At 30.9% G+C, this 12,343-nt stretch overlaps 1 protein-coding gene across 1 annotated transcript; it reads left to right on the top strand.

Annotated features, from left to right (window-relative positions):
• Positions 1–3,765: 3,765 nt before the first annotated feature.
• On the top strand, positions 3,766–8,493 carry LOC145974643 (solute carrier family 12 member 9). Its single transcript, XM_083104616.1, has 10 exons — positions 3,766–3,936; positions 4,150–4,424; positions 4,502–4,636; positions 4,921–5,258; positions 5,358–5,571; positions 5,638–5,907; positions 6,004–6,211; positions 6,290–7,078; positions 7,158–7,580; positions 7,660–8,493. Exons 2-10 carry the CDS (start codon positions 4,160–4,162, stop codon positions 7,856–7,858), a joined length of 2,841 nt encoding a protein of 946 aa, XP_082960742.1. The 5' UTR covers positions 3,766–3,936; positions 4,150–4,159; the 3' UTR covers positions 7,859–8,493.
• Positions 8,494–12,343: the final 3,850 nt, after the last annotated feature.

The raw sequence follows: 12,343 nt of genomic DNA, 5'->3' as shown, positions 1-12,343 counted from the left end.
ATTACCGTTTTAACAAAAGAATTTTATATGTCCCTCTCGTCAGATAATATTCCTGAACATTGTGCTAATTAAATATAAAGAAATATGGAATAAAAATGTGAAGATTCGATGTGATAAGTCGACGATTAAATATTAGCTTCACAAAATTTAATGATCACCTTCGATATTATAGAATCGCGAGTTAATTATTATGAATTTAATAATTTGTTTCTTCAGTTATATTTGTGTATTTACGAATTTCGTATCGAAAAATATTCATAAATAAATTATAAATTACAGTTGCGAAAACACCGTGTTTTTCCCGCGTTCTTTTCACGTTCTTAGACGAGATTGTCGTTTTAATAAAAGAGTTATCGTTGTTCCTTTCGTTAGATAAACGTTAATGAAAGTTGCGTACCGCCGAGGAGTCGAAACGATTTTCATTATGGAGAATTATTTCTCATCGGTTCTTGTAAGATCCATTCGCGATGTCTAGTTCGGTGCCCTGTTGAAAATTGGGAATTTTTATTGTAAGAATGGAATTAATCCCGGTTTTTCCTGGCAATTTCCGAAAGCAATGATTTCGGTAGTCATTCAACGACGAACTCCATAAGCTTCTTTAAAGTCGAATTAATTTAAATAATATATATTTAGATGTGAGAGAAAATGCATCTATTTTTTTCTTCTCGTTAAAAATGTTCTGTCATTATTAAAATTGGTATTATTATTGTCTAATGCCAGAAAGATTTAATAGTAGATTAAATATGGATATAGCGTTGTGTATAAATTTTTATTTTTCAAGTAATTTCATATTGTAATAGTTTTATTAACTTTTTGATAAAAATGATTACGAACGAATATATTTCATTAATTATTAATTAATTCTCATTTGAAAAATTATTTCTAGGTACTGGGGATATTAATATTAGTTTTTAGTTTCTTTTAAGAAACTATTTGCAGGTATTGGACATCCATCGCCATTTTAGAATATTAGTTAGAATTTTTAGATATATGCCATTTTATATATATGTATAATAAAATACATGCACAAATTAACGTATCCAAAATATTTTTATAATTTTTATTAATATGATATATTATATATACGCGAAATTATACATGAATGTTACATAATATGTGCGAATACTTAAAAATTTTGAGACGAATCGAATGGGTACCCCTATATCAGCAAGATATTGATTAAAAGAAAAAAAATTATTAATTTAAACATTATAAGAATAAGAATCTAAAGAATTAATCTAGAATTAATTATATATTTAAAATTATTTGATTTATTTTATTTTGCACACTATTCGAATTGAAATTTTTTAAATCTTGCTGTTATCGGGTTCGATTCGTCTCGCGCGCGCAAACGGTACCCCAAATTATATGTATTCGCACATTTAACACAAACTCCAATAATGCATGTATTTTATTATTTATAAATATAATCGTTCGTAATCACATTTCAATAAAAAATATCGTTATATCCATTTAATTTTCAATAAAAAAATATATTTCTTAGTAATGGAAGAACATGTTTTCTGACGTGCATATCAATTTCGTGAATTGAAGATAATGACGAGGGAATTGTCGTTGATTTATTACTGAAATCATTGCTATTGGGAATAGTCCGGAAGATTCGAGATTCGTTCCCTCCTACAGTGAAGTTCCCGACTTTCAATGGATCACTTAACTTTTCTTCGCAGATTGATCTTGTGAAATCTGATGTAGAAACAAGATGTTAATCGTTCTCCATTTTTAAGATCACTCCTCTTTTTATCGGATAATACCGGTATGTCACTCGCGTATCTGCAATTGAATATTATCGATTTATTTATTCGTCGCGTTTTATCTCGAATTTTAAATCGCGATTTATCTTATAAAAATTCGCAAGTAAATCGGTCGGTGAATTGTATATTCGCAAACATTACAGACCTCAAATGTTAGTTGAAATATTTTTGATTTTCTATATTGATCTGATAATAATTATATCGCGCACGTATCTATTGGGAGCTTCGATTATTATATTATAAAAATTATACGTATCGCGATCAAATATTCCGCATATTATCGACTTATTTATTCGTCGCGTTTTCTCGTGAATTTTAAATCGCGATTTATCTTATAATTTAATCGTTGACTTATATATTGAAGCTTTGTTTATCTTTCCACGTCTTTAAATATTGTTTTTAATAGTTCGTGCAAAATGCTGGTAGTGCAAATATTTTCTTCTATAATTTAAAAGACGATCGATAACTATATTAATGAAAATCATTCGTTCCGTTATTTTCTATTAAACGTGGCCACAACGCGATTTTTAATTATATTTTAAAGCTTATAGAGCTCATTTCTACTTATTCAGCTAATCATGCGCGAAATAGGATATGTATTTTGTTCTCAATCGTGAAATTCGTATAAAGTCGCGTATATATTAATCGCAAATAAATCGGACAGTGAATTTTATGTTCATAAACAATACGGATCACAAATGTTTGCTAAAATATCTTCGTCTGTCAACATTTGTGTGATAATAATTATATCTCATGCGTGTCTATTGATTCGATTATTATATTATAAAAATTATGCGTATCTCGCAATTGTGTGTGTGAATATTCGATTATTGTCGATTTATTTATTCGTCGCGTTTTCTCGCGAATTTTAAATCGCAATTTATTTTGTAATTTAATCTTGATTTACATCAAAGCTTGTTCTATCTTTACACGTTTGAAATATTTCTTTTCATGGTCTGCACGAAATGCGTCAATAATGCAAATACTTTGTTCTACAATCGAAGAAATGATCAATAATTTTATTAATGACTCTTTTGATCATGATTATTTACGTTTATACGTTATTTATATAAAACTAATTAAATTCTATTATTCTATGTCGATTATTAATAATAAATATCGCGTAATTAATCATCACTAATCAGTCTTGTCTGGTCTATGTAAAAATTTTTAGTAAATTTTATATTATACGTATATTTTGGACACTTTCGTGTAATAAATTTTATTTTGTATTAAGTTTAAAATTATAGTTTATATTAAATTTGTATTATATTTTGTAATACATATTTCTCATGCATTGTATTTTATATATTCTGCATTAAATTTTGTAATTTATATATTTGTAATGTAATTATTTTTATATTACATAATTTAATATTTTGTAATGTGTTTTTTATGTAATTGCAAATTAATTATAATTTACGTTGTACATATTATAATTATGTAATATATATTTTTTATATGTATTATATATATATATATATATATATATATATATATATATATATTCTCTGTTTAAAAACTCTATTTAAAAAAAAATAAAAAAAAAAAAATTTTCTTCCTCAATTTTTCCTCCCCTGTATCTGCGCCTTAACGAAGGCATTTGCCAGGTGAGGAGGTTTTAGTACTCTCATGAACCTGAGAGCTATGCCGGCGATAACATACGCCAATATTCATATAGTCTATTCTTATATTTAAAATCATTTGGACAACGTATGGGCACACATACATACACATATAGGTAAGTAATTTATAAAAATTATTTTTATAAAAATTATTATTTATCATATTTATATATTATTTTCAAAATAATGATTGTTATACTCTGGTGCTACCGGCATAGCACGGAACAAAACCAGAAATTGTGCACATTATATATTACCCTCTGAGAACATTCATGGACATTGGCTTTGTAGTTCATGTCCACGTTTTCAATGTCCATAGAGGGAGTATCGCTTTCAGGGATCACCTAAAAACAGGCCATGACATCTCTCAGTCTGCTATCTGACGTATATGACGTTAAGTGTACCCCGAGTTTATTAACCTCAAATCGAGACGCGATTTTGACATAAGAGCGCTGGGTCGACGTATGACATCACACTTGACATATGACTAATTAGGTCATATGTTCTTTTATATTTTCTTACGTATGCAAGTAAAGAGGGTAAGTTATTTTTCCCTTACTTTGCCATGCTTCTAATCGATGTCGTAAATTTAACTCTATTTACTCCGAAAATCTCTCAACATTCGTTATACATGATTAATTGTTGCGTCGTTGATAAAGACTGCAACGTGTACATTTTTTCTTTACACGTTAGAAGAACGATTCTTACTTGATTTTGTGCGATTATTAATTATGCTGAATTTATTTATCTAGCGATTTCGAGATGATTGCGTCGGAAATTGGCTCCACGAACACAGACACTGTGAATGTTAGGATTACAAATGAAAAAGCCCCGTTGATCCATGGTAGGGGTGTGTTTCAACGACTGAGTAATATTTTTAAAATCAGAAGGACGCATACGGAGGGAGATGGCTATGTCGAGTTTGGTAATCTCGGCGTGGACAGCACTCGTACATTGGGGACCTTTGCTGGTGTATTCAGTCCTGTTACTTTGTCTATGTTCAGTGCCTTGGTTTTCATTCGAATGGGTGAGCAATAATTTGTAAAAGTTTGATATCCTATGATACACAAGTACCTGTCATTAACATAGGTAATTTTATTACAGGGTACATTGTGGGCAATGCAGGATTATTCGTCACTCTAACTCAATTTCTCATAGCGTACAGTATTTTATTATTCACAGTCGCCTCTGTTTGTGCAATTTCGACAAATGGCGCTGTGGAAGGTGGCGGTGCTTACTGTATCCTTTTCTCATCGCAAGCAGCAATGGCATACTATACATTATTTATCAGAAATATGCCAACTCAGCTAGCTCGTTATTTTGAGAGCTTATCAATAGATAGCTTATCAATAGATCAATTTACATGTTCCGCTTATATTTCCCAATATGTTATAATATGTAATTAAAGGAAACTTTCATTCTTTCTCTAAACAGAAATTTACAAAATATCAATTTATTTATAACAATCTTTAGAAATTGAATCTAAAAATGTCCAGGATATTTTCCTATTAATTCTTATGTAGTTATGATTAGCCGTACATTAGGGCCTGAATTTGGTGGCTCTATCGGTACTCTCTTCTTCTTAGCTAATATAGTATCCAGTGCACTTTGTATCTCTGGATGTGCTGAGGGTTTGGTTGAAAATTTCGGTCCATCTGGTTATTTGAGCGGCAAAGCTGGACTTATACCGGACGGTCGATGGTGGAGATTTTTATATTGTTCCGTGCTGAACACCGCTAATCTTGTAGTTTGTCTTATCGGAGCCGCAATGTTCGCGAAAACCAGTGTCGCAATCTTGGCGGTTGTCTGCATCTGTCTAAGTAGCGTTTTTATCAGTTTTTTGACACAGGGCGCGATGGAGGTAAATATTCCAATAAAATAATAATAATAATAAACCTAAAAATATATTTATATTATTATATATTTAATTGAATTATAAAGTTAATGAATATCCCTTCAGATACCAATACCAGATGCGAATACATTGGTACAAAACATAACGGAACATGTAAATGGAAGTTACACAGGTTTAGCGTCTTCTACGCTTTCTAGCAATCTCTATTCGAATTATAGCGCCGATTACTCAAGCGGAGGCACCATGACGAATTTTGCGAGTGTGTTTGGTGTACTCTTCAGTGGTGTAACTGGAATAATGGCTGGAGCCAATATGAGCGGTAAATAAAATTATTCGTATTATGTGTGATATAATTAACTTATCTATTTAACGATCCGTTTAACAGGCGAGCTGAAAAGTCCTGGGCAAAATATTCCGCGTGGAACGTTATCCGCGGTATTATTTACATTTCTATGCTATATTTTACTCTCCGTATTGACGGCTGCTACTACCAGCCGCTTTTTACTGCAAAATAACTTCATATATATGATGCCAATCAATCTTTGGCCACCATTTGTCGCTGTCGGCATTCTTACAGCAACTTTTAGCGCTGGTTTAAGCAATTTGATAGGTTCCAGTAGAGTATTGGAAGCATTGGCTAAGGATAATGTATTTGGTAAGTAATTAACAGCAAAATAAAAGATGGAAATCTTCTTAAATATCTTAAATAATTAAGTATCTTTGTTTTATCTCTCATGTTTTATCTCTCTAGGTTCGGGATTAAATTTTATAATACAAGGTACATGGCGTGGCAATCCGATAGCAGCGGTATTAACTTCGTGGGCTTTGGTTCAGACGATTTTACTCATTGGTTCATTGAATACTATCGCTCAAATTAATTCGGTACTATTTCTGTTAAGTTATCTCGCTACCAATCTTGCGTGTCTTGGACTGGAACTCGCTAGTGCACCAAACTTTAGGTACATATGCTATATAATTATGTTTTTAAATGTACAATTTTGTATAATTTTATCTCAAGAGCCTAAATTTTTTTGCAGACCAACGTTTAATTACTTTACATGGCATACAGCGACTATAGGTCTCCTCGGGACGCTGATAATGATGTTTGTAATCAATAGCATTTATGCTTCCAGCAGCATAATATTGTGCTTAATCTTGATCATTGTGCTGCATTTATTCTCGCCGAGTAAAAACGCTCCATGGGGCAGCATATCTCAGGCGTTGATATTCCATCAAGTCCGAAAATATTTGTTAATGTTGGACTCGCGCAAGGATCACGTCAAGTTCTGGCGGCCACAGATGCTACTGATGGTCGCGTCCCCGCGTTCTGCTTGTCCTCTCATCGATTTCGTGAATGATTTGAAGAAAGGCGGACTTTACGTTATCGGACACGTGAAGGTCGGCGAATTTACCGGCCAAAATAACGATCCCACGATAGACGAATATCCGCAATGGCTAAGTTTAGTCGACCATATGAGAGTTAAGGCCTTTGTTGAGTTGACAGTAACGAAAACTGTGCGCGAAGGCATGCAACATTTAATAAGACTGTCCGGAATGGGAGCGATGAAACCAAACACGATCGTTCTCGGCTTTTACGACGAGGAAACACCAAGGAACTTTTTCCTTGATTCTCAATATGCGACGACGATGTTTGAAAATACCACGACGCTTCCGAATAACGCTGTATTTCCCTTGAGACAAGCAACGGGTGAAAAAAATCTGGATTCTATTCAATATGTCGGTATGTGCTCGGATATTCTGAGAATGAAAAAAAATCTGTGTTTATGTAGAAACTTTCATCTGTTGAATAAAGCACAGTTAACAAAGTGAGTAAAAACTTTTCACAAAAAAAAACATTTGCTTCCGCATTATTATATAATCACATGTATATGTCTGTTTTTTTAGAAATTCAAATCTAAAGTACATTGATGTATGGCCGGTCAATTTCTTTCAACCGACCGATCAAGATCCATTCGACACAACGTCGTTGTTCATGCTTCAGCTCGCGTGTATCATCAACATGGTACCCAGTTGGAAGAACTTACATATCAGAGTGTTCCATTGTGAAATCGCGGACGGTACCGAAAGTCTAAGTATCTCAGATTCTCACAATTCGATGAGTGAATTCCCGAGAATCTCAAACGAGCATAGAATACGAAAATCGTTAAATTTGCTGCGAATTTCTGCGTCCATTAAAAGGATCCCGGAATGGGGAGAGCAAGTTCGAGGATTAAAGGGCAGGTCTCTGCTGGAACCAAAAAGTCAATATGAACCAAGTACCGATTCCAATAGTGCTTTGAGCAACATGTCTCGAGCTTATATATTGGGGTAAACATCAACTTATTTTCTGATTACAATTTGTTCTCGCAATAGTTTCTCTTACTTTTTTTTTAATTTCATTTTTTAGCGTTAATCAACTGATAAGACAACATTCTTCTCAAACTGCAACGACATTTATTTATCTGCCTGCACCACCAGCTTCCAGCACCTGGGATGAAGACGACATGTATCGACAGTATCTGCAATTGTTGACGGAATTGACTGTCGATTTACCACCGACAGTTTTGGTGCACGGAGTTAGTGCCGTGACATCGACCACTTTATAACATAAATAAATTCAAATAGATAATAGATTCAAAATCTTCTAGTAAGGTACATGAGAAATATGTAAATTATATGATTTATTAAATTCTAATTTAACAGTCATAACATACTAATTTAAAAGGAAATTTTGTACACACACACACAGATATATATATGTATGTATGTATGTATGTATGTATATGTATATATATATATGTATGTGTATATATTTTGTGTATATCAAATGCACAAAAAGAGATTGAAGATAATTATATTTTTTCTTATTTTATGTATATTAATTAATTTGTTAATTATTTTATAATATATATATAGTAACATAATATTACAAAGCAATAATTATTGGATTTTAGATAAGTAAATATCTCATGTTCGAAAACAAATTTGACATCTTAAATACTAAAATTTATTACTGTGATAACAAGTGTATTATATAAGGGTCTTTTCAGAACAAGTATTTTTTAACAGTGAATGATTCTAAAACCATGTAAATATATGAGATATCTTAATATATTTCCATATATACATAAGGAGCTATTTCTGTATTTCTCACTGTTTTATATACATATTTCATATTTTATCATAAGTATTATTTAATAATAATTATAAAAACATTTAAATAAAAATTTATTGAAAATAATTCTGATATTTATTTATTAAAGATCCAAAAACTGTGATTAAAAAAAATCAATCTAATCGAAGAATTTAATTATCTTTTTATTTCCCGCTTAGAAGTAGCCTTGAATATACTAGGCGCTAGTAGGCGTGACAGGTGACAGAGAGAAGACTGAGAGATGTCATGGCCCGCTTTTAGGTGATCCCTGGAAGCGATACTCCCTCTGTGGACATTAAAAACGTGGACATGAACTACAAAACTAATGTCCACGAATGTTCTCAGAGGGTAACACATATGTCTCTCTAATAATATAAATAATATAAATAAAAATATTAGTATGTTCTCTCTTTTCACGCTATTATTTATTTATTTATTTATGTGTCTTCTTTTTCTTTTTCTCAACTTTTTTTTCTTTTTCTCATTTATTTATTTATTTATTTATTTATTTAGTTCGCTTTAAGTCAGTCTTTTAAAATGCAGAACTAAATATTATAAAATTTGACTTCAGGAAAGCGCGGTAAAACAATCGAATAAATTCAAATCATTAGCATAACAAAAGGTTCCGTGATACATCATCAATCGTTTAATAATTAATTTAAAATAAAATATACCTCTATAATTTAAAATTCCGCATGTATATGTAGTACGTAAAATATTTCGGCAGAGAATTATCAATAATGTCGTGTTTGGCCTTGGCGACGTATAGCAAGCGCGCTATATACATATCACGGCTTTGTCATCATTCGCACGGTGACTCTCGAGTAATAAAGTAGTGATGAGAAACGCTTCGTATATTGTAATTTTTGTACTAAACACGATTACGATTAGTATTGAAACATAATTTGCTATAAATATTAATAAGTATTAATTAATTAAAAATTAATTAACGACATAAAACTGTATCGCAACGATAAATCTTTATCGAATCGCATTCATTCATTACTGCGAATAAAAATTAAAACAGGGGATACATAAAAGGGCATAAGAGAATTAATTATGTTATGACCTTTCAATCATATTGATGCTTATTGTAATGATATTTCCTTAACAATATTAGAATTAAATATATTTCGACCAATGCTTTAAATATTCTCAATCCTTGTTAATTAAACAATATACAATTTAATCGAGAATCGATAAAATGATAGGAATAGAAAATATTAAATAATCACTTCGATCATTGTGATCTTTACAGACAATAATTATTATTTTAATACTTAGAGTCACAAATATATTCCATCCGTGTTACTTTATCACTCTACTTGACAATCTAAATATAATTTGGGGGGAGGGGATTCTCAGAGAACACGAAGTAAAACAATCGAATTTTACAGATGCAAATAATTAACGTAACGAAATGCTTCGTGATAAATTGTTTAATTAATAATCAATAAATTAAAGTATTTCTGTTATTTAATATTTCGCGTTAGTGTATATTTTATAATATATAAAATATTTCAACGAATTGTCGATAACACGGTGTTCGACTTTGGCAATATAAAATATAAACAGTAGCACACTATACGTTACGGCTTTGTCATCATTCGCACGATGACTCTCGAGTAATAAAGTAGTGGTGAGAAACGCTTTGTATATTGTAATTTTTGTACTAAACACGATTACGATTAGTATCGAAACATAATTTGCTATAAATATTAATAATTAAAAATTAATTAACTTTTGATAAACATGAAACTGTATCGCAACGATAAATATTTATCGAATCGTAATCATTCATTACTGCGAATAAAAATTGAAACAGGGGATACATGAAAGGGGACAAGAGAATTAAATATATTATGATTTTTTTATCATCGATGCTTATTATAATATTTCTTTAACAATATTAGAATTAAATATTTCGATCAATGCTTTAAATTTTCTCAATCCTGGTTAATTAAATAATATACAATTTAATCGAGAATCGATTTAATGTGATAGAAATCCAACATATTAAATAATCACATCGATGTTTGCAATCTTTACGGACAATAATTATTATTTTAATACTTAGAGTCACAAATATATTCCATCCGTGTTACTTTATCACTCTACTTGAAAATCTAAAAATAATTTGGATTATGAGAGAATACAAAGTAAAACAATCGAAATATAGATGCAAATAAATAGCATAACGAAAGGCACCGTGATAAATTGTTAAAAAATAATCAATTTAAATCAATAAATTAAAATACTTCTATAATTTAATATTCCGCGCGCGAATATTTTATATTACAGAAAATATTTCGGCAACGAGAGAATTATCAATAACACCGTGTTCGACCTTGATAAACAGTATCGCGCTATTGTTAATACGTTACACGGCTTTATTATCATTCGCACAGTACCCTTGAGCAATAAAGTAGTGACGTTTCATATATTATCAAATTCTTCCTTTACATAGTCGACCCTGGCGATACAAACAGTACCGCGGTAATGTTCTTGACTTACGATCATTCGCTCAGTGGCTCTTGAGCAGTGAAGTAGTGATGTGAGACGTTTCATATATTATTAAATTCTTTCTCTAAACACAATTGCAAGTGCAACGAGGAACTTTTCGTGAATAAGTGTAAGTGCAACGAGGATTAAAGTGCCACGAGAAAAGAGCGAAGGAAGCAAAAGAAAAAAGGAGGTTTTGGAAGTGGATGGATCAATAAGATATGATGTAAGTCATTAATATAAATTATTTATCACATTCATTATTTATTATATTGTTGCGTCTCCGCGTCCCGTCCCGCTGAATGTATTCGTCACTCGTTGAATTTTTTCGAAAAAGATCGTTTTCGCGCACGTTGTCAAGATATTGTTATAAACAACGACTGTCAGAGAGTCTAAGCCCAGCTGTCAAGTTGTGCGGACGCGCGTCTATTTGTGATCCGTTTTACGATTATTCTGAATTCTTGTATGTTACTCGCGATTTATTAAAATTCTTGTGGACCTTAAATCGCGTTATTATTTACGAGTGCACGAGCGTCAGCGTATGCTATGTATTTTGCCGATCGTGTCGCGCTCGATATATATCGCGTTCGATATATACCGCGTTCCGCAACAATATATAAATTATTTATCAATAATATATACTATATATTCAAAATATACATATTTCTCGTTTCGTTTTATTTCTTTGATTGTGATTTAATAGTGATTTTAAATTGTAACATATATAATACATATACTTATAAAAAATATTCCATTTTATTTTAAAATAATTAAAACATTTATAAAATTTTTTATTAATTAATATTTTCAGATACTTTTATGTTTTATAAAACATTTCAAATTAATATATTTATTTAAATATTTCATATATAAAAAAATAGAAATTTTTTTATTTATCATATTTTTAAAAGTTTATATCTAAGAAATATAAATTATTTTGTAATTACGCAGTTTATAATATTAAAATATATCTATTTAAAAGTAAAAATGTAAAAATTAATTGCGCGCAATAATTAGGTTTAAAATCAATTATTTTGAACATTGCTTTGTATAATAGATGTTCTCTTATCCTTTATATTTTTATTTATCGTTTATATTTGCGAATTTAAATTTATATAGTATATTATATAGTATATTACAAAATAAATTCCACAAAATATATTATATATAAAATTATATATAATATAACCCTCCCATTGGGTACACCTTGTCGGGGTGGGAGGGCTTAGTACTTGGATGGTGCCTTGAGATTTATCTTAAATTTTTCTATTTAGGATTAAATCTTAAGGAGCCTGAAGGGGAAGCTAAGTACCCTTTCGCGTCGTCGGTGCCATCAACGTGTCGCGGACGGCGGCGTTTCGTTACCGCGTTTTCGCGTTGTAGTATTCTCGCGTCATCGTGTTTTCGCGCTTCCGCGTTGGACTTTTCGTATAAA

The sequence above is a fragment of the Camponotus vicinus genome, unplaced genomic scaffold (genome assembly GCF_025532165.1).
Source record: "Camponotus vicinus isolate PSW18456_S1 unplaced genomic scaffold, iyCamVici1.0 SCAF_7, whole genome shotgun sequence".
NCBI lineage: Eukaryota > Metazoa > Arthropoda > Insecta > Hymenoptera > Formicidae > Camponotus > Camponotus vicinus.
The sequence above is the reverse complement of the archived record's forward strand: the minus strand, read 5'-3'. Positions and strand labels throughout refer to the sequence as shown.